Here is a 27,176-nt window from a genome sequence, read left to right on the forward strand (position 1 = left end):
CAGTCCTGAGAAAGAGCCATGGCAAGATACCTTCCTGGGCCATATACACAGACTGGGACTACCTGCCCCTCCCCTATGGGGTTGAAGGACACTCCACAGGCCTGAAATAAGGCCTGCACCAAATGCTCCATGTAGGAGGTGCTGAGGGGAAGAGACAAAAGACTTGACCAGGTGGGGGCAGAGTTACCTCAGGCCCCACTGCCAAAGGAGACTGCTGCCAAGGGGTGAGACCAAGGTGGTTGCTATACCACAACTCTAGATGTATTATGACTTTGGTTTAGATATACCCCCATTGTTTCCAGTATTTTTACTGATTTGCTGTTATTTAAATTTCTGTTCTTTGTTAAATAAACTTTTGCTTGTTCTCATTATAAATAAAACTCAGCATGGTGAGTGGAGTGAAGCAGTGATCCTGAGATGACACTGGTAAGCTAGGAGGCACTATTCCTTGGGGAGCTGGGGATCAGTGAATTCTGAGAGTGCCCCAGGCATCAAAGGCTGGCCACTCCAGTGGGATGCTCAGTGAGCTGAGGGGTTGGACTCTGCCAATAGCTTACCTGCAGAGGGACAGCAGAGCCTGTGCAGGCTGAGAAGGCAGAGCTTGTGCTGCCCAGGGCTGTTGGAGTCAGAGAGCTGGCCCTGGGCAGGCACAGATGAGGTTTCCTTAGGCTAAAAGCAGGTGAGAGTGAGGTGCCTCACACCTGAAAACTCCCAGGAAGCCCCACAACCCCAAGAGATTCACCCCCCAGCAGGGCCTACCCCACGGTGGGAAACTATATAACTTCAGTGCTGGGGCCTCTCAAACCCCTGGCCCCCCCAACCCTCCTGTCCCCCCAACCCTTGTTTCCATTGTATGTCTAATTTCAGTCGCTGTCCCGTGGGAGCAGGGATCATTTCTCTCTTATCTGTGGTGGGAGACGCCAGCTGTGCACAGAAACTCAGTCTGATACATGATTATGAAAATATGTATGTGAGCTACACTAATGATGCATGGGGGGGGAAGAATACCCAGGTTGGTGATGTAGGAGAAAATCATGTTACAAGGGTGGAGGCATGCAATTTGCATAAAATGAATCATGCATCTGAATATTTACATATTAATGTGCACACGACATTTTTCGTAGTTAATTATTCATGACAAACACCCGTCAGGGCAGCGACTGCAAAGCATCAGCTGCGAGCATCACACCAGGGGCGAGTCAGGTCTGCACGTAACATTTGCATATTCAAGAGTCCTATTAGCATAAGATGAATTATGGAGCGAGGCTATAAGAACCGGACTAGCCGGACACTGGCTATTTGCATAGGGCTGATTACGCGTGAGGGGATAACAGGAGAGGTTCCGCAAATACAGGTGCCGGGCTAAATGAGGAGGATAGTGAGCGCAAGGCTTATTAACATAACATGAATATGCATGAGGCCCGACCCCGCCCACGCTAACGGTATTCTAACTGTCATGGCATGGCCGTTGGGACCACCCCCTTCCGCCGTTCGCCTGTTGCCCGATAGTAACCTCCCGCCACGCCTCCTCCTCCCCCTCCCCTGACCGGCTCTCTCCTGTCCCTGCCATGACCAATGGGGAGCCTGACCCCGCCCCTTATTCAAGGCCCCGCCCATTCTTGCCCAATCAGAGTCCGGCTACCGGAAGAGGCTCCTCCAATCGTCGGTGGAGAGACAGGTTCGTTGCTCCTCCCTCCCGTGAGTGTAACCTTTGCCTCAGTTAGCTGGCGGCCCTGCCCCGCTGCCGCACACTAGCCAATGGGAGGCGGCGTGGCAGGAGTGGCGCGACCAATGGCTCTCGAGGGGGCGTGGCCTAGGCTGAGGGGGCCGCGCGCGCCGGCGGGCGGCTGCTGCAGCTGCCGGGTCCGGAACTGGGGAGCGGCGGCGGCGGCGGGTCCGGCCGGGCGGCCCGGGGGCGAAGATGGCAGTGGCGGGGTCCGGTCTGAGCCTGGCCCAGGCGGCGGAGGCGCTGGGCTCCTCCGAGCAGGCGCTGCGCCTCATCGTCTCCATCTTCCTGGGTAAGGGCGAGGCGGGCCGGGGGCGGGGGGCGAAGGGCCAACCGACTGAGGGGGGGGGGGGGGTGAAAGGTCGCGCGCGTGCCCGCCTCGCGCGTGGAGCCGCCGGGCGGTCGCGTTGCGTGGCGCGTTCCCTGCGCGCGCCCAGGCTGCAGCGTGAGACCCCCGGCCTCGGTCCGCTCCCGGGCAGACCCGGCGGGGTGGGTGTGGGTGGGTGTGTGTCTCGTGTGGGTGTGTCTCGCGTGGCCGTGGCAATGGCCAGCCGCCTGCTCTGCCGGCGTGCCCACGTCCGGCTGGGCCTGGCGCCCTCCGTCCTTCCCCACTGGCTGCGCTGACAGAGAGTGACGTGGGGACATGCCCCGTGCGGGGCTGAGCAGACGTGTTCACCAAAGGACTGGGCAGAAAGAAAGGCCACGTGCGTGCTCGGGGTGGGAGAGAAACCTGCAGGAAGCAGGGACACGCAGGGGGGCTGAGGTGGGAGCGAATCCCGCAGGCATCTATGCTGGGATGGAGCTAGCCACCACTCCTCTGTGTGGTCCTGAGACACTGCTTTGATCTAGACCCTCTGTCCCAGAAAGTTACTGACAAACCCGAGGGTGCTCCAGGTGGCATCAAAGAAACGCTGCCCGGGGCTAGAAGAGTCCCACACCGATGCGATGAGTTTGGTCTACCTGGCTTGTCAAAGCGATGACCTAAGAGGTTGGCATAAAGGGCCTAAACCTTCAGCCAGCAAACAAATTATGTTGTGTGATAAATGGGGGGATGTAACTGAAAGGAACGAGATCAAGAGAATGGAAATTGGTGTTGGGTGTCCTCACTCAGGTGTGAGAGGCTGCGGGCCTGGGAACACTATTCTTTGGGACGCTTTTTAAATTGGAAAGCCAATGTGTGTGTATATAGCAAAAAGACAGCATTGCTTGCTTGACTGAGCAGGGGATGTAAAACTCGGGACTCTTGGGTTCCATTCTCTGCTCTGCCTCCATGTTGTGCAACCTTGAGCAAGTCCCTTACCCCCTGTGCCGCAGTTTTCCCATCTATAAAACAAGGATAAATATATCTTCATTTTGAGGAATTTTGAAGCTTAAGTACCTTGTCTGCAAAAAGCTTTAAGGCCCCGCTACTGTATGTAAGTGATAAGTATCACATGCACCTCTAATTCCATATGGACTGACTTACATCTGGACAGGCACGTACTAATCAATCTGTGCCAAACATCTCTACAGAGAAGCATACCTACACAGCCAGTTGGGTAGGAATCTCCCTACTAAGGTGTAGGCACCCTATTAGCAGGACTGCATTGAAATGGCATATCACTACAGTAATTACCAGGTGGGTGAGGGAAGACTGCTTGTTGATTGGTTAACAGCTGGGGCACTGCCCCAGTGCCTCACCTGGGACAGAAACTATATTGCAGAATTACCTCAGAGCTAAGATCAATGAACACCTCGGGGAATAGCCTCTGCCTGTCAAAATATAGAATATTAAAAAGGCCTTTTTGTGTAATCTGGTCCAGGAGGCTACATATACAGTAATTAAGGCTCCCAACCGGACAAAAGACATTAACTTGAAATTCTTCAAACATTGGATCAATAATCTCTGTTGTAGATGTCCTAAGAGCTCTGATTTTGTGAACTTGGAACTGTTGAATCGTAGGGTCTACTTAAGCTGTGTGTCCCTTCCCCATCTCTTCCAACCTGAGTGGCTAGTGCTGCTGAATAAATCTGCATTGGTTTAATTAAAGATGTTGATTTAATTAAGCAGGTGCAAAAGGCTTTGTGGATACTCCTCTTTTGCTTTAGTTTCAGTCCATTAGGAATCAGGCTAAGCTAAACTGAAACAAGCCACACTTAAACCGAAAAAAATAGTGTCCACACAGAGTGTGTCCATATAGGGACAATCTATTTAAATTGGTTTAACTAAAGATATTGTTTTAAGCCAGTGTAACCTTCTCATCAGCAGTTCCTTGAAACTGCTGAAGTTAGCAAGCAGGAACTAAACGGGTTAGCATTCTTGTGGTCTTTGTTGCCCAGTTGATCTCCTTTTCCATGTGTGAAAATTAGTGTTTACTGCATGTAGTTTTTTACATATGGCTAGAAGTGGTGTGTTATAGTGTAAGGACTGTAGCCAGTGTTGATCTGGAGGCGTGGCTTACACTACAAAGTTAGGTCAACTTAAACCACCTTGCATCAACCTAGTTGGTTATGTGTCTACACTTAAATTTATTTTCCACTGATGTAAGCACACTGTTACGCCAATATAGTAACACCACCTTCCCAAACGGTGTAGAGCCATCGTTGATGTAGCACAAATGTAGACTCTGCATTACTGTTGACCCTAACAGTCCTCTAGCAGCTATCCGCCAGTATCTGACTCTGACCGCTCTGGTCACAATTATTAACTCCATTGGCCTTGGAGTCATACTAAGAAGAAGGCCCCCCTTCTCTTTAAAGCCCAGCAAATTTTTTATAAGTGTTTTCCTTATTGTCTGGCTTGGTGAGCACACCTAGCAACTCTGCATTGTTGTGTGCAGCTGATCATGCTGGCTGCAAACTCCAGATGTGCTCTGTTCTGGCATAGACAGGAGATATTGGATCTCCTGGGCCCGTGGGGAGAAGAGGCTGTGCAAGCACAGCTACAGACTAGCTGTAGAAATGTTTATATCTATGCGGGGATTGTTCAGGGGATGAAGGAGAAGACCAGGATCAGCAGCAGTGCCACGTGAAAGTGAAGGAGCTGTGGTAGGCATATCGGGAGGCTAACAGTCAATACGGTGCTGAGCCACAGACCTGCCACTTTTACAAAGAACTGCATGCCATCCTTGGCAGAAACACCACCACCACTCTGTACACTACCTCCAATACCTCCAAGCAGCCTGACCCACAGGACCCTGGCTTGAATAGCGAGGAGGAAGGAAAGCAAGAGGATGGGGGAACCTGCGACTGGGGCATCCAGCTATGCCATGAGTCCAGACCTGTTTGAGACTCCATAGTCCAGTCAGTCCTGGCAGTCAGCACAGATGAGCCCAATGCAGAAGAAGGAACTTCAGGTAAGTGTGTAAATTTATTTCCCATTACCGTGATGGCACCCCCAACTTAACAGGACACAGCTATTGACTTTGCATTAATTTACTCATAGTAAAGAGGCAGTGGTACAACAAAGGAAGTTAGTGCTGTGATTTGCTTTTCATTGCCCTGTAGAGTTAGCCAAGGGGGGCCATGTGGAGCAGTTTGTTTATGTACACAGACATGTCCCTTGAATTCTCCTGAGAGATCTTAATGAAACTTTCATGGAGGTGCTCTGCAATCTTCTCCCAAAGGTTTCTAGGGATGGCAGCCTTATGTCTTCCTCCACAGTAGGACACTTTCCCACACTACTTAGCAGTACTGCAGTGGTGCCTGCTGAAGTTCACAGGCTAGCAGCATATGGGCCTGGGTGGCTTTGGAACGCCAGCAGCAACTGGTCTCTCTCTGCCTTTGTTACCCTCAGGAGTGAAATATCAGCAAAACTCACTGCCTCCTGTGAAAAATGGTGCTAGTATTCCATGCCACTGCCCTATACTCGTAATCTCATGCAGCCGAGCAATTCTCTCTTCATTTCCCTCGCTCATGGTGGTCAGACTTGCCATGGCTGGTGTTGTGAATGGCACCAGGGATCAGGAACTCCAAAGCAGAAGTGCCAATAAGCTTGTCTTTAACATTTTGGGGTGCAAGGAAAGGGGAGAATTTTGAATCTAAGTTTCACTTTCTGTTGTAACTATGTTGACTGTGACCATACTGACTGTAGTACCTCTCTGTGTTTTCTCTGCAGCTGCTGGCATTGTAGCTTTGAGGATTTCTTCCTCCACGTCTGTGGAAAACCTGAGCCAGATAAGAGAAAGAGGAGGACTCAGGATGACATGTTCAATGAGATTCTGCAGGCCAGTGCTGCATCAGACCATGAGCACGCGGCCTGAAGAGTCAACATTGCAGACAGCCTGGAGAAGGAAGGAGTGGAGAGGAGGAAGGCCCAGAATCCCAGCAGGAAAAGGAGAGGGAGATGCACCATAATGGGGCTTCTCGGGCAGCAAACACAGATAGTGCGGACTCTGATGGACCTACAGGTTCAACAATCCTGGGCTCGCCTGCCTGTGCAGCCCATTGAGAACTCCATTGCGGGACCTCCCTGCATCTCTTGTCCACAACATTCCACATGGCATCAGGTGCCGCTGCTCTACGCCTACCATTCCACCCCAGGATACATTAAAGACAATCACAGCTTCACATACACTGACCTATGACAGCCAGTTGGTGTGTGTGTGTAGCTGAAATGGAGTTGAATGTTCTTTTCCTTCATAAGTTCTGTTCTGTTAATAAATTAAGTTTTATTAAGTTTTTAACGTATTTGTTTTAAAATTGCACTTTTTTGCACTGATTTGGTAACAGAATAAAATTCTATTTGGAACACAATTCATCTTTATTTGTTCACAACGTATGCTGCCGAATGCCTAGTAGTTCTGAAAACAACCAATTACGTGTTATTGCACAGTGTCACACAACTCATAGGATTGGTCACAAAATTAATAGGTGCATTGACAATATTAGATTTCTACATGTACATCAAGCACCATACAATTTCTAACAGGCCACAAAATAGCAGGGACTGGTAGAGCACAGTACACCACAACACCTTACTGTAGATCACTCTTTAAGTGGTCTTTCAAAGCCTACCTGAGCCATATAGCATAATGCAGAGCTCTTTTAATAACTCTTGTCTGGCTGTTTAAACTCATTAGGCAGCTGCTCCACCTCTGCTCTCTATCCTGATGGAAACCTTTCTCCCTTTGCTGCACAGATATTATACAGGAGACAGCAGGCAGCTATAACCATTGGGATATTTGTCTTAGTGAGATCCAATCGTGTGAATAAACAGCACCAGCATCCCTTCAGTCTACTAAAACCACATTCAGCTGTCATTCTGCATCTGCTGAGCCAGTAGCTGAATCTCTCCTTGCTGCCATTGAGGTAGCTAGTGTGATGAAGTGGGAATTTTCTTAATATTTTGTATGAATACTGTGAGTGCCTCAGTTTCCCCGTGTGCTGCATGTTTAAGTAGGTGGTGGAAAGGGCTGTTTACTCATGGTAGCGACTCAGCACACAATGGCCACACTGATGGCTGGACATCTGGTGCCTAGTAACTAAAGATGAGGAACTGCTGACACACTCTGCAGATAGACAGACAGCTGCAACCAGCTGGAGAACAAAGAGCTAAGGTTGGTAGCCATGTGAGCAGTTTTCCCTAGGAAACCGAACAAAGGATGGAGGAGAGTCCAGGTGTTGCCCCACTGGAAGAAGGACTCTGGCTTCTGGATTGGGACTGGAGGGGTCAGAGACCTCCGTGCTCTGGACAGAGCCAGGTGGACTTTGTTGTAACTTCCATTCTCTGTGCTGACCGACTACTTTCTGCGCTGTGTTCCAATCAGCAGGGGTGGCCAACCCGTGGCTCACGAACCGCATGCGGCTCTTTGCTCATACAAATGCGGCTTGTGAGTCGCATGCGGCTCTTTGCTCTGCACATTGTATGGGGCGCCAAAGTTTTGACAAGGAAGAAAGAAATTGACAAGCTGCTGCTGAAATTGACGGATCAGGGCAAGTTTTCTGGCGAGGGTAAGAGAGGAGGGGAAAAGTGCAATTGACAAGCTGCCCCTGAAATTGATGGATCAGGGCGAATTTTCAGCGGAGGGTAAGGTAAATGTGGCTCTTTGTGGTGTGTATAGTTTTTTTTGGCTCTTCGTCTCTGACTGGTTGGCCACCCCTGAATAAATCTGTTTTTACAACGCTGGCTGAGAGTCACTCCAGTCTAAGGAAGTTTGGGGTGCATTGGTCCTTTTGAGTGTGCAAACCTTCCCCAGGTGTCCAGTGCAAGTGGACTCACTGAGTGGAACTCATGGAGTAAACAGTTTGGGGACCGCATTGCAGCAGATTCATCCACTATGTCCTGCACATTGCCAAGAGTCTCCTGCATAGAAGGAGGTGATTAATGGCCCCAGAGAGTTACATGATAATGGCCCCTGAGGTGGATTTTCCTACTTTGATTCCTGACTGACTGGTAGCAATCACATCTAGTGCTTCCACAGTCCGATCGCCATTTGCTTTCCCACCCTCAGTGCAGCTCTCATTTTGGTGTGTCTATGCTACAGGGCTGGGGCGAGTGTGGTGCACAGATCCAGGAATGTGGCCTTGCACATCCGGAAGTTTTGCAGCCACTGCTTATCAGCCCAAGTCTGCATTAAATGCAATCCCACCATTCGGTGCTCGTTTCTCAGGCCCAGAATTGGCGCTCCACCATCTGCATCTGCTCTGGGAACACTACTAACAACCTTGAATTGTTTTTCTCTCTTTGGATTGTTTCTGTTCTCCAAGAAATCATCATGTTCCCCGCTGTTTCAGTTCTTCTTGTAGCTCTACAAATACTGCAGGATTGTGTGTACTGATTTTTCAGCATTCAAGATAGTAATGCAGATCTGTGCAGGATCCATGTTTCTGTCACAGGTTGTGGGCAACAAGGAGGGCTGGCATAGATTTGTGGGAATGTGTTTTTTAAAAAGCACAAGAATTATGGGATATAGATGACATGAGATGGAGACTGATGCATACTTGGAAGTTGACCCCTTGCTCCCAGACACCCCTGCACAACTTGTTTCTGCCCCACCATGCATTCCCAAAACTTCCCAAAAGACAGTACGCTGGATGGTGGTGCATTGCACAGTGGGATACCTACCCAGAGTCTACCCAACTGTGCATTGTAACAAGCATTCTTGGTGAGCATGTGCACTGCCGACACAAGGAGCTAAGTATTCATGCACATGAGCAATATACTAATTGCGGTAAATGCTGACCATTTGGATTGACCAATGTTTGTAGTGTAGACATGGCCTGAATCTCCCAAGGCTCCACTGAGTCACTTGGGCACCATTACAAGCACTTCTATGACAGGTAAAACCAACTGACCTGGCTTCAAGTTGAGCTTCTGTGATGGTCCAGTGTCTGTTGCTGACTAACATGCATGGTGCCTATTCTGTCTTGAAGAGAGGGAGCATGTCGAGTCATAGATTTTTAACATTAGATTGAGCCGTTGTGATCCTCTAGTCTGACCTGCATAACTCAGGCTATATGGCATCATGCAGTAATTCTTGCCACCTAATTTGTGGTGGAATTAGAGCATATCTTTTAGAAAGACACTTAATCTTGATTTACAGATTTCAAGTGATTAGAGAATTCATCACATTCCTGTTCAAGTGCTTAATTATGTGCACTGTTCAAAAACAAAAAGACACCTTTTTAATTTAGTTTTAGTTTCAACTTTCAACCATTGGATCTGCTTTGTGTGCTAGTTTGGGAATCTTTAGTATCTGTGACCTTCTGCTTGTGTAGTTACTTATAGAACTAGATCAGGTTGCCTTTTTAAGCTTCTTTTTGATGAGCTAAATAGAACTTCTTTAGTCTTAGTGTAAGGCATATGTTCCAAACCACAAATCGTTCTTATGGCTCTTCTTTGAAGCCTCAAAAATTTTTCAATATCTTTCTTGAAATGTGGACAACAGAACTGATGCAGTGTTCCAGTATTTGGTTCACCACTGGCCTATGCAGAGCATAGGTGCTGGAAGTATGGGTGTGGGGGGTGCTACCAAACCCCCTGGCTTACATTTCCATTATATAGAAGGTTTACAGTTTGGTTCAATGGCTCTCATCAACCCCACTAACCAAATTGTTCTGGCAGCACTGATACAGAGGTAATAACATCTCCCTACCCCTACTTGATGTTCCTTTATTCATACATCCATGAATTACATTATCTCTTTTAGCCATACTGTTGCACTAGGAGCTTGTTTAGTTGTTTATCTGTTGTGACCGAAGTGCTTTTCAGAGTCGCATCTTTTCCTGGATACAGTCTTCCCCTACTCACCCCCCAGCCTGCATTATGATGTTCTGGGATGCATGACCTTGCATCTGACCTTATTAAAACACGTGTTGTTTAAATGTGCTCAGTTTAACAAGAGATTGTTCTATGCTGTTCATGTTATTTACCATTCCATCAGTCTTTGTCAACTGCAAACTTATCAGCAATGATTGTTGATAGAAATATTGAATAGCTTAAACCCAGTCCTGGCAGAATCCCCTAAGAAATGCTCCTATTCAGTGATGATTTCATATTTTGATATCTAGTACTTAATTCCATACAAAGTCAATAACTTTCAATATTGTCCCATTTCTCTGGTTACCCATCTGTCAGTCTATTCTCTTGTTGTCTTTTTATCTTATACTTAGATTGTAAGCTCTTTAGGTAGGAACTGTGTTTTTGAGAGTCCCGTGGGGACCTGCTCCATAACTAGGGCTTCTAGACATGCTACAATACTACAAATAATACTTAATATGTCAATTGTTGTTACATATTTGGCTGACAAAGTTCTTACAAAGAGTTTTTTTGATTGAAAAGACGTATTTTCCATTAAACCATGTTGACTGATATTAATTATATTTCTATCCTTGTGATTCTTAGCATCTTCTTTCCACCATTCCATTGTTTGTCTGGTCACTGTTAGACTAACCAGCCTGCAATTACCCAAGTCCCCTTGTAGTACTGTTTATAAATATTTGCACAACATTAGCTTTCATCCAGACCTCTGAAACTTTTCCACTATTCCAAGTTTTATTAAAAACTGGTATCAGTGGACCAGGGAGCACCTCAACTCTTATTCTTTCTATTTTATTAACTCTTGACTGGTATTCCATGTGCAAGTTGTTCACCAACCACACCTGTGAACCCTGGAGGACTGCCTTATGCTATATTGAAGTAGTTCTGAGGGGATGTCATGCTCTGGCACTAACGTGCTGGGAGAGGTTCCTTTGAGTCTCAGGCTTGCACCGTTGAGTCAAGATCTGGTAGCCTGTCTCTGGGCCTAGGGAGACTTGAGTATGTCAAGATTTAGCTACAGTGTTACAAATTTTTGGTTCCAATGCTAAGGGTGCTATTAAACTGCCCTTCTGGAGCTCTTCACCTTCATGGTCTTGTCCCCTGAAACCTATGGGCAAAAAGACTGGTTCCTACATTGAGTGTTGTCTCAGGCCTCATGGCAAATCAGTTGAGACTGTGAAAGACTGTCTCTTGTTGTCAGTCTTCTTTCTCAGTACCAAGGAAAAACAAGGTGAGCCATTAGGTTCCTGAATCGTCGCACCACTATCACCTTGGGTCTATCCTGATTCCTGGGCTCCGTGTATTGAGATGGACAGCCTCCAGTGTCCTCCACTTGGCTGTCTTAATGTTGATGGCCTCCAAATCTTATAGTACCAGAGTTCTACCACTAGTGTTCCTACTTCTGATTTGCTGGGACCTTAATGCCATGTGTATTTATCTGGACTTTTTCCAGTCAGTGTCAGGTGGCCAGATATCTGGGCATCAGTGGGCCAGATCCAGGTGTTGGCTTCCCCAAAAGTCTCTCTACTATTGACACTGGCATCAGCCATGATCTGATATGCCTCAATACTGAATTGGTCTGTGCATTCTCTTAGGGTATGTCTGCACTTAAAAAGCTACAGCTGCACTGCTCTAGAGCTTCAGTATAGACACTACCTACACCCGTGGGAGGGGTTCTCCTGTTGGCATAAGTAATCCATCTTCCCGAGAGGCAGAGGAAGAATTCTTCCGTCATCCTAGTACTGTCTACATGGGGATTTAGGTTGGTTTAACTACACCATTCAGGAGGTGTGGATTTTTCACACCCCTGACCGATGTACTTAAACCAACCTAATTTTCTAGTCTAGACCAATCTGGTATTTCCCACTTCTTCCTTGGTTCCATCTAGAGAAGCTTCCCCTGCTTCTTTCAGTGTTTCCTCTGTTTTGGTAGAGGTAATTTTGGGAGCAGATTACTCCTTTGCCTAATACAGAGATGTCAAATGATTAACCTTCTTGATGTCATTTTGGAACTTGTACGATATGTTCAGATTCTGCAGAAATTAAACTGCTTGCGCGGGAGGAGCAATTTTCTAGCCATTGTGGCTGAGGAGAAAAAATGTTTCCAAGTATGTACTGAATATAAACTGATACAGTGTTTCAGGCTGTCAGTCAGGAAGACACTAAATCTCTCACATCCCCTCAAACCTGATGATGATTGATTTTATTGCTGATCATCTTGGTGGATAGAATGGGGTGTGGGAATTGGAAGTTGGTGGAGGGAAGAGAGACTTAGGGGTTTTCTACATGGAAACTGGAACTGAAATAGCTGTCAGTTATTTCAATATGCATTTGTGATTGGATGCTCCTATTTTGGAATGAGTTTCCACTCAGACTTGTGTCAAAATAACCGAAAAGTATGAATTGCAACACATTTTATTATTTCAATTCCAATCTCAGTGTAGACAAGCCCAAAGATGAGGAAGAGCAGTAGAGAAAGGAGAATGGGGAAGAAGGAACAACAAAGGACAAAAATAGCACTCGTCGTAAAGGGGAACACTGTTTCTCCATGAGCAGCACAGAATGCGACAATAAGATACTAAATACATTGCAGAGTCACTTGTGGCAGCTCTGTAACTATGGTTATGTTTTGCACTTAAGCCAAGGATTCAACCTCTTATGTATGAAGAACACAATATAACTTCCACCAACATTACGAGATTTACAACTGGAATATAGAATGAATTTTCTAAGAATTTATTAATAAATGTGGTAATTAAAGTTTAATTCAAAATAAGAAGGTTAGCGCTCATTTTAGAAGCTAACTCCCCATTTTTTTTTTTTTACCCTGAATTATCTTAATAATGGAACAACAATCACTTCAAACTCTCCATATAGTTAAAGCTTGTGCATAGACTGCTATTGGAGAAAGTAGGTTGTAATTAAAATAAGGTATTAACAGTTTATCTAATTATTATGATAGCCTATAGACGGGGCCAGGTCAACAGCTTAACATTCTTAACTTGGGCCAATATCTCATTGGAAATAACTTGTCCAGTTATCACATTCCCTGTTACAGTTCTCCTGGTTGTAATGAGCAGGGACCCTAGAAATCTGTTTGTCACAGAAAAAAGTGGAATTTGCATTTTTACAGAGAATCTTTAGTTTTTACTTTTTGTGGAAAAAATAAAAACATTTTAACTATTAACTAAATTTTATGGAAAGTATCAGTGTTGCTTACTCAGTATGTGCAACCTCCCTCTCTTGTGGTTGATTTTTTTTTTTAATGTGCTTTAAATGTATGTACAGTAGAACCCCACTTATCTGAGCTTCCATTATCTGGCTGTCCATGTTAACCGAACCAGCAGCCGCCTGGGGCTGACAACCAGGGACAGATTTAGGGGCAGGTGACCGTCCAACGTGTCGAGCTTGGTAGGCGCCAGGCTCGGAGTGCTTTTTTTGTTGTTAGCTACAAAAGGGAAAATAGAAAGTTTGAAGTAAAATGTTTCAGGTCTTGTGTGTGTGGATTCATGAATATAATGAATAAATACAGATTTACAGAGCAATGGGGCTCAGCTGGCCAGGGCTCAGGCGGGCAGTCCCAGGCGGCTGGTGGTTCAGTTAACACAGAGAGCCAGATAATGGAGGCTCTGATAAATGGGGTTCTACTATCTATCAGTAAAACACGGTGTTCAATTGATACCTATATATATGGCGGCTAGGAAAACTAAAGTTCAGCGTTTCATTTTCATCATGGAAAAACTTGGATTTTTGTGGGGTTTTTTGACCAGAGAATTTTGCTTTTTTAATCACAGAAAAGTAGGATCCCTGGTACTGAATCAGTGGCATCTGAGAGACTGGTCTTATTTGACAAGAATTCTCATTGGTAATTGAGAGTTCTCGTTTACTTAAAGATTCTATGGCTGCATGCTAGCTTGGACATCAGTGTTTGAAAGGCTCCCCATGGCACTGCTTCCTTGGCTTCCCTGTGTGTTAAGGCACTGCTGGGGGCCTGAGGCAAGAATACAGATTGAGCCCTTAAAGCACAAAGACATTGTTGGGACTTGGATGCTGGGCTCTGTCCCCTCTTCTTGGGGCAACTAAATTGAAGACACGAGAAAAGAAGCCACATCTGTTGTTGTGAAGGACAGCAGGTAGCTAAGGGACAGCAGGTAAGCAAGCAATTTCTGCAAAGCCGCACTGCAGCTAGATCTATCACTATGCACTGGTTCTCATGGCTGTCTTCTCAGAATTGCCCAGGGAAGCCCAAGCCACAGGAGGAAACTTACCCTTTGAAGAACCAGACTTTTTAGTGGCAAGAATTTCTTGTTCTCCTTGAAGGATCTATGGCAGGGTTGGGTGAGGGGATAGGTGCTATCAGCTCATCCCTATGGGCTCCTGTAAGTGTGAATACATCAGAATCACTGATTTCATTTTAAAAACCGAGTGCGAATAGTGTAATGAAGTTGGCAGGAGTCTATGGATAGCCTGAAACTATCTGTGAGACGTGTGAACTGCCCCAGGCACTTCAACAGGATATTGATATCAAGATCCTGTGCTTCCTCAGGAGAGGGTTGGGTAGCTGTGTGTGTGCATGGGCCTGGCCCATCCACCCATGCAGTTATACTTCAGCTGTTGAGCTAAGAATGGGGGTCCCTCCTCTGCTTTTACCGCTACCTCTGGGAAGGTTGGGGAGAGGGAACCCCTGCTGACTCTTGGGGGAGACAAGAGGTGCCCATGCTGCTACCCTGGCAGTCTGGGAGGGGAGAAGGACCCTCCTCACCATAACCACTCCAGGTGGAGGAAGAGCTGCATCATGTCACGGTGTACCTAGGGCTCCAGATTGCCTAACTCCAACTCTGTTTTAGGGATCCCCTTGTGGCCTTGGCACAGAAGTGGACTCTGTCCTTAAGTTCCAGTTCCAAGGCTTTTTTTAAGCAGAACTTGGGCTAGAGACTATCTTCTCACTCTCACAAGCACTGAGGCATATTCTTCCTCCAAGATGTTATCTTCTGCATCAGCTAATTTGGTTCCCTCTACACCTGCTGCTAAGTCCCTTTTTTAATATGTTTATCTGGAGCCTCAAACTAGATGGAGCATTTCCCACCTATTTTCCCTTTTTCTGTACAGCATGGAGTAGAATTATCTGGCACCAGAAGGTCCTTTTCTGTTGTCTCCAGGAGTATTACATACAGCTTCTACTCCCTGCTACTCCATCTCTCTCTCACACACAAAAGTGCAAAGGAATGAACTTGGTGAACTGGAATTCTATAGACAAAGTCCTTCAGCAATAAAGGGGACAGGGATTGTATTCCTTCTGTTTTCTGATCACCAAAAGAAAAGAGGACTTTACATCCCATACTGATACATCTGAACAAGTAAATGTCATGGCTGAAGTTCCAGGTGGTGCCACTAACTTCCAAAATTGCTTCCCTGCATCCACAGGACCGTTTCAAGTTTCTCAGTTTAAAGGACACTTTAGTGGGGTGGTAGCACCACCCCAATAAGGGTGGAAACAAGCTTACTGTTTAACAGCCAGTTTTTTTCTACATGCTGACTCAAATCCACATACTGACTCAAGTTGTCTTGAAAGTTACTGAGGTCTAGGCTAGGATTAGTGGTCCAAATTTGAGATTGCTTGAGCAAGGGGTTTCAGCAATTTAACCCCTCCTTAAAATTGTATATATAACACAAGCACATTGTATTGCATGACCTCAACATTTTACAGCCCTTATAACTGTTTTGTGCACATCTGGGGCTTAAACTATGGCTCTGACCCTTCCCAAACTCTCATCACACAAAAAAGGATTGATGTCGGTTCGTGTCCAGCACCCACAATCTCTTACGGGAAAGCAGTAGTTAAAAGCCGTATCCACAGCGTGGCTTGAGCCAAGTTGGTGAGTCAGAGAAAATCACTGGCACACATGCAGCAGAGCTGGGGCTCTGTTGCAAGCTAGAGTGTTTGCAGGCCATCTGACTTCAGAGGAAGTGGGTGGTTCCAAGAACTGTTGTGGCACTGAACCTGAACGACATCCATACACTATGAGTTTGAGTTTTGCCCTTTGCACTTTTCTGAGACTATGCACATTAGCTGCTCTCCGCTTACATTCTATAGGGGTCCTGTCTGGAATTTTTGTCCTGAGAGCAGATGTTATTTTAATGCTATTTTCCTAGAGCTGTCTGAAAAACTTTCAGCTGAACAGTCTTCCATCAGAAAATGCAGTTTCATCCAAATCTGAATGTTTCATGGGAATGTGTGGACATCAGTGAAGAAGTGTTGAAACAAATGGTTTTGATTCTCTTGTTTCACCTTGATGATGTCACAACATTTTGTTTCACATTTATAATTAGAAAACATCAAACCATTAATACAAAGTATTAAATGAAATATTTTGATGTTTCTGAAATGAAATTTTTCAGAATTTTCATATTGTGGTAAACTTAATCTTTTTTTCATTCCAAACTGGAACAAAAACAAATTTTACAATGTCAGAATTTCTGCCCCACGGGAAATTCCACTTTTTCCAACCAGCTGAATTATTTTCCTTGTCTCCTAAGTAGAAGGAAGATGAGACTTTAGTAAAGAGCAGCATTAGGGTAATGTAATCATGCACATGGATTGCCCACTTCCTGACCAATGGAACTGAGTGTGTTCTAAGAGAAGCCAGTAGCTGTGACTCTCCTCAGTGTCAGCATGATCAAATGTGTTGCTGAGCATCTGGAAATATATTCATAATGGAGAGCAGTTGTTTGCCCTTGGACCTTGCTGTGGTGGGCCCTCATTTTCTGTGTTGGACTGGCAAGGATGTTTATTCCTCTGGCTATCACATATTTGTAAACTTCTCATCCTAGTAATTATAGGTGGAGCTAATACTGATGGCTGTTGTTAGGGTTGCCTGACACTTCCCAGTATAAGATTTTGTTTTCAGTTGCTTATAATTTTGCCTGAAATTTCCCATTGGGAGTTTGCCTCAGGCTGAAATTTTTTGGGAAAGGTTCCGCCAAAATGGTTCCAGTTTCTGAGAATGTGGTTAGGAAAAATACATTGTCTTGCCCATGTGTGGTGGTTTTTGTTTTGTTTTTTTAAATCCTTGAGACATTTTCTTTGAAGCCCCCGTGCTTTAGAGCAGGGGTTGAAATGTGTGAGAGGCAGAAATATGCCTTTTGCTGTCCCTGTGAAAATCTGCCCAAATTTGGCCAAGTTTATTAGCCTTTGAAAAACCAGTTTGCATGTGTTCAGTAGAGACTTGCTAGAGTTTAATAGCTAAAATCTCCAAAGATTTAATCCTCCATGAGCATGCTCCATCCCCTTACAGCTCCTTCATACATTTTCTATAGAGCCTTGCTTTGTTCAGTGCTCAGAATGGCTAGTGCTCTGGGAATGAATCAGGGTTGTGTAATGAAGGTGACTTTTGTCTGTAGGAGCCCTGCCTCATTTGGTGCAGAAGTTGGAAGGTGAGTTGTGAGTAAGGTAGAGAATTGCAGGAAGAGAAAGGATGACCTCATGGTTAAGGCAGTTGAATGCTGCCCTGGATTCATCCCTGCCTCCATCACAGAATTCCTGTGTGGTAGCGTGCAAGTCACTTCAACCAAACTTTTCACAGATGGTTACTCAATTTCCTCAATTTCTGAGGTGTGATTTGCAGAGGTGTGCTAAGCACGCCCAGCTGCAGCTGAAGTCAGTGGGAACTGAACTTGAATATATAAAGTGCTATATAATGCTAACTACTCTGGAAAAAGTGCTGTGCATCTCACCTAAAATTAGTGGAAACTCTTTGTCCTTAATCTCTGTACCTCAGTTTCCCTTCTGAACAATGAGGATAATATATTGCCTACCATGGGTGTTGTAAAGATAAATTAACATTTGTGAAGCACTTGTATACCATAGTGATGAGCGCTACAGAAAACCCTATGAGGAAATTAATAATTTTGTCTTCAGAGCAGGGTTTGAATAGTGTGTAGTATATAAATCCTAGCGCCACGCATTGAACAAAAAATACTGAATAATTCAGTGAGCACCATTCCTGTTCATGCCTATTCAATGAGCACCATTCATCCTCTGTGCTAAATGAGGGAGGGACCCTGTGAAAATAATAGTATGTGATCATGTAACTAAGTACTGTATCATAATGCATAAACACAGGGGGGCTGAATTAAGATTGCACAGGCAACCTTAATTCTTGGGCTGCCGGAGAAGGGAAATACAGAACCCAGGAGCACATATAGCCACTAATGGGCCCCAGAAGATTATGGCTTGGGCTTGTATAAACTTCTCTAACTTTCTGCACTACTTTGTATTCCTGTCTGTCTTTGCCCATCCAGGATACCCTTTTGCCTTGTTCCAGCGCTATTTCCTCTTCCAGAAGGAGGCCTACCTCATTCACCTGTACAACAGCCTCACGGGGCTCTCAATTGCCTACTTCAACTTTGGTAAGAGGGACTAGGGGGCATAGGGAGAAATGAGCTGCTTTGCAGTCTGAGAACCTGGCAAGGACAGGCTGTGTGGTTCAATTCCCAGTTCCTCTCTCTCCACAGGGATGCAGTTCACTCACTCCCTGCTGTGTATCCTGATCCAGTTCCTCATACTGAGGCTTATGGGCCGCACGATAACTGCTGTCTTGACCACCTTCTGCTTTCAAGTAGTAAGTGCCTCCTTCTTCTCTGCATTGATCTAGAGTGGGGAGCCTGCCACTGCTGCCCAGTTGTTTACTTCCCAGTAGTTAGTGTGGGAGGGGACAGAGCAAGTTTTACTGGAGTAGTCAGTCTGAGTAATCCATACTATGGTCTCTTTCAGACATACCTTATGGCTGGTTATTACTTCACTGCCACAGAGCATTATGACATTAAGTGGACCATGCCACACTGTGTCTTGACTCTCAAGCTGATTGGTAAGTGATGCCACATCTTCCCTTCCCTTCCCTTCCATCCTTCCCCCATACATGCTTTCCTCCACCCCTGCCCCAGAGGTGAGGAGTTGTTGAAATCCTTAGTGGGTCGATCATGCCCCTCTAAAGAGGGTCTCTGCATAATTCTGTTCTCTCTCTATCTCTAGGCTTGGCCATCGATTATTACGATGGAGGGAATGATTCGGTGAGTGAAGCCCCATCTCTCTCCTCCCCCACTTTCCTGTGAGATGGAGGCCAGAGAAGTCAAGTTCTAGGGAGAGAATCAAAGAGCTAAATCCCCAGCTCAGCAAAGCTATGGCTGGGAGAGTGCATCTACATATGTATAAAGGGCATGAATCCCAAAGTGGAAAGGGAATGCTGGGACAATATTAATCACAGCTGGTGCTTGCCCCTTCGGCTCTGGGATCCGTGACATGATCATATTCTCTCCCCAGTCTCATACAATCCATTCCTCAGGGCTTCTAGTTCCCAGTGTCCTGAACAATGGGGCCCTTCCCTTGGAGAGAGATTCCCCAGTCTTATAGACAGTTCAACACAGGGTCGTAGTTCTGTGTTCCTTTCCCTTGGTTCAATTTCATCCCTGTTCTTCTTTGAGTGATTGCTCATGTCGATTCCAAGTAGCTGTGCACGTGCACAGTTGCCAGAAGTTTTCCCCTGGTGGTATCCATAGAGTTGGCTCTGGAGCCTCTCTAGTTGAAGAGGGCAAGGCAATGGCAAGGGCCTCGCTTCGAGGGACACTGGATGTGGCGGATGCCTCAGCTCACACAATGGCATCAGCAGTGGCAGTGAGATGAAGCTCATGGCTACAAGCCTTGGGCCTCCCACACGAGGTCCAGCAAACAATCCAGGACCTGCCCTTTGAAGATCTGGCACTATTCTCTGAACAGACAGACCTGAAGCTGCACAGCCTCAAGGATTCTCGAGCCACTCTGAAGTTCTTAGGCCTCCATACCCCAGCGCCACACAGGAGGCATTTCAGACCTCAACCTCTGTCCAGGTTCTACCAGTCCCAACAGAGGCATGAATATAGCCGTAAGAGGGGCAGAAGATACAGGAGGAAACCCTCTCAGCCCTCTTCCAACCACGTTGCTAGGCCGGTGAAACAGTCCTCTGGCACCAAAGAAAACTTTTGAGGGTGCACCTAAGGATGATGCACCAATCCAAGACTTGGATCCTCCAACCCTTTTCTTTTTGGACCAATTATCCCATTTCTACCAGGCATGGGCCAACATCATGTTGAAGCATTGGGTACTATGCATGGTAGAACTGGGATATTCCTCCAATTCTGTTCTCTCCTGCCTTCCCTGCCCATCCCCCTTCAGGGACCCCTCTCATGAGCAGCTTCTAATCCAGGAAGTGTAAGTGTTCCTTAAGATAGAAGCGGTGGAAGAGGTCCCTTGGGAGCTAAGGGGCAAGGAGTTTTATTTCTGGGTACTTCTCAACTTCTCAGTGGAAACTCCTATTAGTCTACTGCTGGTGCCAGACTTAATAACTCGGGATCACAGCTGCCTTCACCACCCCAACATAAAATCTCTCCATCTCACAACATGGAAGCTCTATGGCTGAACCCTCTGGAGCTGGAATATTTGGAACAGGTCAAGAAGTCCTCTTTGGCAGCAGGAAACCTTCCAGCAGGACCACATATCTGGCCAAATGGAAGAGATTCTCCATCTAGTCCATGCAGAAAGGTACTCCACTCGAACTATCATCCATACCTTTTATCTTGAACTACCTGTTACATCTCAAGCATCAGGGATTTTTGGTATCATTGATTAAGGTCAAGTTGGATGCAATCTTGGCCTTTCATCCTTGGGTGGCAGGCCATTTGGTCTTTGTCAATCACATGGTGGGGTGCTTCCTCAAGGGTCTCAACAGTTTATACCCTCAGACGTGTCAGCTGATTCCCCAATGGGATCTTAACCTAGTGCTATCAGCATTGATGAAACCACCGTTCGAACCGTTAGTGACACGTTCACTCCTCTACCTGTCATGGTGGCCATCACTTGGGCTAGAAGAGTTTCAGAACGTAAGGCTCTCATAGCTGAGCCTTCTTACACGGTCTTCAAAGACAAAATTCGCCCATGCCCACACCCAGCCTTCCTTCCAAAGACAGTGTCACAGTTTCACTTGAACCAAGACATATTTATCTCAGACTTCTACCCAAAACCACATGCCAACAGCTAATAGCAGGGGCTTCATTCACTGGATGTTAAGACGGGCTTTGGCCTTCTATATCAAAAGGACTAAACCACTTAGGAAAATGACACAATTCTTTGTAGTGGTGGCAGACAGGATGAAGGGCCTTCTGGTTTCATCTCAATGAATCTCTTCATGGATCACATCATGCATCAGGGCCTGTTATGATTTGGCAAAGATACTGGCCCCAGCGCTGACAGGTCATTCTAGAAGGGCACAGGTGTCTTCAGCAGCATTCCTAGCTCAGGCCCCAATCCAGGACATCTGTAGGGCCACAACGTGGTTGTCCCTCCACACCTTCGTGGCACATTACGCCATTACTCAGCAATCCAGAGACAATGCAGCTGTTGGTAGAGTGATGCTACTGTCCGTAGTGCATTGAACTGCAACCCCTCCTCCTCCGGAGCTGCTGCTTGGGAGTTACCTACTTGGAATCTACATGAGCAAGCACTCGAAGAGGAAAAGATAGTTACTAACCTACTATAACTGTTGTTCTTTGAGATGTTGCTCATTTCTATTCCAAGACTCACTCGCCTACCCCTCTGTTGGAGTCTGCTGGCAAGAAGGAACTGAGGAGGTGGGGGGGTCGGCAGGGCCCTATATAGGGTGCCATGAAGGTGCGACTCCAGGGGGCTCCAGAGCCAACCCTACAGATACCACTAAGGGAAAAACCTTCTGGCGACTGTGCACGTGGTGTGCGCACACCTACTTGGAATGGACGTGAGCAACATCTCAAAGAACAACAGTTACAGAAGGTTAGTAACCATCTTTTCTCCCCTCTTTAGTCCCATGGGGTGCCTAACCCTGTAGATGATCTCCCTCTGCCCCCCGCCCCAATCTCCTTATTCCTTGTTTAGGGTATTGTGAGCTGGACCCTAGCAGCTAGGGAGCAGTCATCCTCCCCCAAAGTAGGGTATGAGAAAGACTGCTTCCTTATGGAGGAATTTTTGCTGTTGTCTCCTAATCTCTGTTCTAACACTCCACATCTACCATTCTGGACTTCGCCCTGTCCCCGGCACTCACGCAAATCACGACTGATAACAAGAGAACATAGTTCAGTTGAGACTTCCAAGGTGAAGTTCAAGGAACAAAACTAGTGAGTAATGTAATGGATTTGTGCCCCAGGAATGTATCCTCCTGCTGGGAAGCGTGGATCCCAGCTCTGGAGCTTTGTATGAGTTGGGTTGTGTGCATGCCACTGCAGACTAAGGAGACTAGGGGTGCAGTTCCTACTGCACATGGGCTGCTGGAGGGGGTGGATACAGTTCCCCTTGTTGAGGTATCAGCTGGGAGCGTGGATCCCCAGGATTGGGTCTCAAATGTAGATCCTGATACTTTTGAGGGGCTAGAGGCTTGTATCCGCAGAACCCAATGAGATGGTGAGTCCTCTGAGTGAGTGCAGCAGTTGATAGCTCAAACCAGAGAGGTGGCTTGGGGGTGTTAAGTCCAGGCTGATTCTAGGGCAATGTTAACGTCGCTCCGTTTGATACAGGAGGCCCTGACCCCTGAGCAGCAGCGGTTTGCAGTCCAGGGAGTTCCTACCTTACTGGAGGTCTCGGGTTTCTCCTATTTCTATGGTGCCTTCATGGTGGGGCCCCAGTTCTCCATGACAGACTATCAGAAACTGACAAGGGGTGAGATGACTGATGTTCCAGGCCACAGACCCAACAGGTAATCAGAGCCACTCTGGCCCCCTCCCTCCTGAGATCCCCAAGCACCCTTTACCAAGGTATTCATGCCAGTCCCTGCAGTACATTGCCATCTAGCACCACATTGGAGCACTGGGGTCAGTACTGACTTCCCTACAAACTTGCCACAGCACAGCACCCTCCCTAACACTGCTGTTGGATATTGCTGCTCAGTTCCAACTCTGCAACATTCAGTACAGACCCAGCCCAACCCTGGTGAGGTCAAGATCCCCGTTCCCAACAGGGATGGCCACTGTAGTGGATCTTCCTTCAGCCTCATCTGAGCCTTCATCCCCACTTCTGTTTTTAAATGCTGTTCAATCTGGGAGTCTTGAGTTTTTCCAATATTTGACTTCTGATCTCCTTTCTTTTCCCCCTCCCAGCCTTGTGCCTGCTATGAAGCGCCTTACCCTAGGCCTCTTTTGTCTGGTAACCTATACCCTACTGAGCCCATACATCTCTGATGAATACCTCATCTCTGATGAATACTTGGTAAGTACTAGTCTTAGCAGTTAGCACTGTAAAAATTAATCTATTCCTGTAGGTGGCACCAGCTACTCAAGACAGGAATTATAGAACTAGAAAACTAAATGAAAGACTTTTAAGGATTGCCTAGTTAAATATCACAAAAGGTCAGTAACTGCAACTGTTAAGCACCTCCCACTAACTCAGTGGTATTGTATGCTTTGTGGGGTTGCATTCAATAGTGAACAGGAATAAATTGAGTTATAAATTGAACAAGAAACCTAGTGCAGTCCAGTTACTAGTGTTGTGGAACCATTTATATGTCCTGACCTTTTAATGATTAGCCTTTAAACATTACCGTAACAAAGTTCTTTGTATATAGTTTCCTAGGATTCTTTATACTTAAACAAGGTAAAGAAGAAATCATGAACTATTTATTTTGCAGACTTCACAAACTAAATATTCCCTAATGCCAACACAGCAATGAAGGATCCACTCAAGCTTCTGCTTGTTTGTCAATGTTGTTGAAAAAAATTAAGTAGTGACTTTACTCAGCAGGTCCAGCTCACTTTGAAGGTTAACTCACTTGAGTTTGAAACTGATCTATTTTTTTGGAGAAATGGCTGATTTCTCCCTAAAGTTCATCAGTTTTTCTACATAACCATGAACAAACAAGGACCAGGACTTAAATTATAGACATAAAAATGTTAACCCTAAAATGCTCCTGAAAAGCTATTACCTTACTATATCTGGCTGTAAAATAGTTGAATTACATGAGATTGAATATTAAGTTAGCTGTATAAAGTTAAGTATCTCTCCTCTAAACACTAAATCAGACGAGAGGAGAGATCCCGTGTGCTCAGATCTAGTGATACTGTCCATGTCTCAGCACTACTGCCTAGCTTGATGTTTAGGGCACCTGAGCTCTTGTGTTTCCTGAAGTCGTGAATGCGAATCCTTCCACTGGAGTGCTACACTAGGGGCTGTCCCCCATGATCTAGATGTTGTGCCAGAACTAATGTAATCCCTGGACAATTATCAGCCACCATTTTTTCTTCATGGGTTCTCGTATCTCTGCAGGAACAGCCTTTCTGGTTCCGCTGCTTTTACATATTGATCTGGGGCAAAGTGATACTCTACAAATATGTCACCTGCTGGCTTGTCACGGTGAGTCCACAAGGGGGATGTGCCCTGCAAAAATCTCCTTTTAACTTGAGTAGGACAGATGCATCAGAGTGAGGACCCTATAGTTGCTCTGCTCTGCCCTCCTTCACAAGGGCTGCTGTGACCAAGAGCTGGTTGGGAATTTTTTGACAGATTCATCACACAGCGCTGATTGAGTGAACCGAAAACGCTTTGTGCAATGGGAAAAACTCTTGAAATATCATATTTTCGTAGGATGGGAAAAGTTTCCCACCCAGCTTCAGTTGTGACATTGTGGGGAGAGAGACACAATAGCCAGACAAGGGAGGTGGAAGTATCCAGCTGTTACCCTGTTCTGCCCTTCCTAGTCAGCAGGGAGGCACCTTGTAGCTGCTCATCTCTGCCATTCCCAACAACAGGCACTGTGCCATTGGGGGGAGGAGCCTATAACTGCCCAGTTCGGTCTTCTCCAGTAGGAGGTACTGCTTTCCCTTCATTTGTGTATTTTCTCACAGGAAGGCGTCTGCATCCTCAGTGGCCTTGGGTACAATGGCCGGGATAAGAATGGGAAACCCCAGTGGGATGCTTGTGCCAACATGAAGGTTTGGTTATTCGAGACAACACCCTTCTTCACAGGGACCATTGCTTCCTTCAACATCAACACCAATGCCTGGGTCGCTCGGTGAGCAGGGGGCCTTTCACAGTCAGAGCACCAGTCTCAATCTAGATCCAGGCCAGAAGTTGGGGGGACTTACCAGGGCAGGGGTGTTGGAAATGGAGTATGAAACCTTTTGTCTCTAGGGCATTGGTTCTAGTGTTGCTCCAGCACAGTTGTGATTGAAAGCTGTTCTCATCTCATGCCCATTCAGTGGTCCCTTTGAAATGACGGCCCAGCTCCCCGTTGGACAAATGCTCCGTCATGCAGAATCCTCACCTGCCCCAGCACTTGAGTGCTTCACAAGTTGGCCTCTCCCCCTCAGGCAGGATCTCTCTAGGACAGGGCTGAGGCATGTTGGCCAGGCGGCAGGAACTGCCTTGCTGCTTGTCCCACCAAAGGCGCACAGGCCTTCAGTCTCCCAGAATCCATATCCCCAGTGTGCAGAGGGAAACTAATCGATCAGAACTGCATTGAGTTTCTCTTCTTGGCTCCAGCTACATCTTCAAACGGCTGAAGTTCCTGGGTAACAAGCTGCTGTCTCAGGCATTGGCCCTGTTCTTCCTGGCTGTGTGGCATGGGCTGCATTCTGGTTACCTGGTGTGCTTCCAAATGGAGCTCCTCATAGTCCTCGTTGAAAGACAGGTGCGCTGTGTCTGATATATTAGCAGGGGGTAGCTTGTGTTAGCCAAGGCCCATAGGCTCCAAAGACCCAGGAGTCTGTGGCAGCTTTGAGAAACTTCCACACTGGAAGCTTTACCTGAAATATGAATTGACCTGTTCTCTGTGTATCTGCATTTTACACCAATGCTGGTGACATTTTGCTCTTAAGTGGCTGCTGGCATCTGTGTGGACAATCCATAATTGCATCATAGATGTCCAGGAGGAAGCCAGACAGTTTGGCACATGCAGACAACTGAGGCTCATGGCACCTGGAAAGCTTGCAAGCACATGCTCTGGATGCATCTGCTAAAACTATCAACAGTCCGATAGCTATAGTTTCTAGCTAATCTCTTGAGGGGTCACATTAAAACCCTACTGAACGGGATGGGGCAGTTCACTTTTCAGAGCTATTGGCTCTGACAGATGTAGTGTTGTCTGAAACTAGAGCCCAGCTGTCTTGTCTGTGATCACTGAACGCTCAGGGCCCTGTGCACAATGCATAGGAATGTCAAGTTTATAGTAGGAGTGTCACACTGACCAGTCTTTCTTCTTCGTCAGGCAATCAACCTAGTGCGAGACTCTCCTGTTCTGAGTGCCTGTGCCTCCCTCACCATCCTGCGGCCTGTCTTCTATGTGCTACAGCAAGCTATCCACTGGATGTTCATGGGTTACTCACTGGTGCCATTCTGCCTTTTTACCTGGGACAAGTGGATCAAAGTACATAAAAGGCAGCAAGATTTTGGGGGGAGGGAGAGACCAGCATGCATGCTATGCATTAATTCCCTCTCTCTCCCCACAGGTGTATGGATCTATTTATTTCCTAGGCCACATATTCTTCTTCACCTTACTGCTCGTGTTGCCTTATGTCCACAGAGCACTTGTGCCACCAAAAGAAAAGCTAAAGAAAGCAGAGTAACAGCCAAAAGGTGAGACTGAGGTACAGCTGCAGTGTGGTGTGGGGAGGTGAGGGCTAGCACAGCACAGCACAGGGGGCAATGGTGCAGGTCAGGAGTGAGGGGTAACAGATGTGGATAGGGGCTGTTTTATTCCTAACTTTGCCTGTTTGTCTCTTTTCAGTATGTACCATGTGTGCACAGTCACAGGTGATGGATTCACCCCTGCTGAAGCATCACCTGCCACGTCTGCTGTGTTCAAGTTCAACCGTTCTTTGTGTGAGGAGAGGAACAGAGAGTACGGGGTCAGACCCCCACTGGTGAGGAGTGCAAGGGGAAATTCCCCTCCAGTTCCTGCACCCTCTACATGTTGCCTTATCTCTCTGCTGGACACTCCTTTCTGCTGACTTCAGATGATTGTAAAGCACTAAACACCACCATGTGGGGATGGAACCACCTCTCAATTTTCTACTTTTCTGTCATCCCAGATAAAAATGTTTCCTGTTTTTTCCCCCCTCTCCCCACTCTTGCTTCAGCTGCTTTTTCTGGTGAATGGGAGGAGTAGGGAACCCTTTCCCCAGAGAACAGATCCAAGGAGTGTTAAATATCTGCTGTGGGAGACCT

At 46.5% G+C, this 27,176-nt stretch overlaps 1 protein-coding gene across 1 annotated transcript; it reads left to right on the top strand.

Moving 5' to 3' along the window:
- Positions 1 to 1,809: 1,809 nt before the first annotated feature.
- Positions 1,810 to 27,070, top strand: LPCAT3 (lysophosphatidylcholine acyltransferase 3). Its single transcript, XM_067545888.1, has 13 exons — positions 1,810 to 2,018; positions 18,266 to 18,373; positions 18,479 to 18,585; positions 18,738 to 18,831; positions 18,996 to 19,033; positions 22,538 to 22,716; positions 23,117 to 23,225; positions 24,279 to 24,365; positions 24,857 to 25,023; positions 25,494 to 25,641; positions 26,218 to 26,376; positions 26,459 to 26,585; positions 26,737 to 27,070. The coding sequence occupies exons 1-12, from the start codon at positions 1,922 to 1,924 to the stop codon at positions 26,573 to 26,575; spliced, it is 1,410 nt and encodes a 469-aa protein (XP_067401989.1). The 5' UTR covers positions 1,810 to 1,921; the 3' UTR covers positions 26,576 to 26,585; positions 26,737 to 27,070.
- The last annotated feature ends 106 nt before the right edge of the window (positions 27,071 to 27,176 follow it).

This window comes from Emydura macquarii, unplaced genomic scaffold (genome assembly GCF_026122565.2).
Source record: "Emydura macquarii macquarii isolate MOO-44397 ecotype Brisbane River unplaced genomic scaffold, CSIRO-AGI_Emac_v2 contig_1119, whole genome shotgun sequence".
Lineage (NCBI taxonomy): Eukaryota > Metazoa > Chordata > Testudines > Chelidae > Emydura > Emydura macquarii.

What these genes read in the sequence shown, in the direction of transcription:
- LPCAT3 (XM_067545888.1), top strand. Translation starts at nt 1,922, where the DNA reads ATGGCAGTGGCGGGGTCCGGTCTGAGCCTGGCCCAGGCGGCGGAGGCG. An exon ending in CCAGGCCACAGACCCAACAG is followed by an intron (nt 22,717 to 23,116) that starts GTAATCAGAGCC and finishes TCCCCCTCCCAG; the next exon opens with CCTTGTGCCTGCTATGAAGC. An exon ending in TAGTCCTCGTTGAAAGACAG is followed by an intron (nt 25,642 to 26,217) that starts GTGCGCTGTGTC and finishes CTTCTTCGTCAG; the next exon opens with GCAATCAACCTAGTGCGAGA.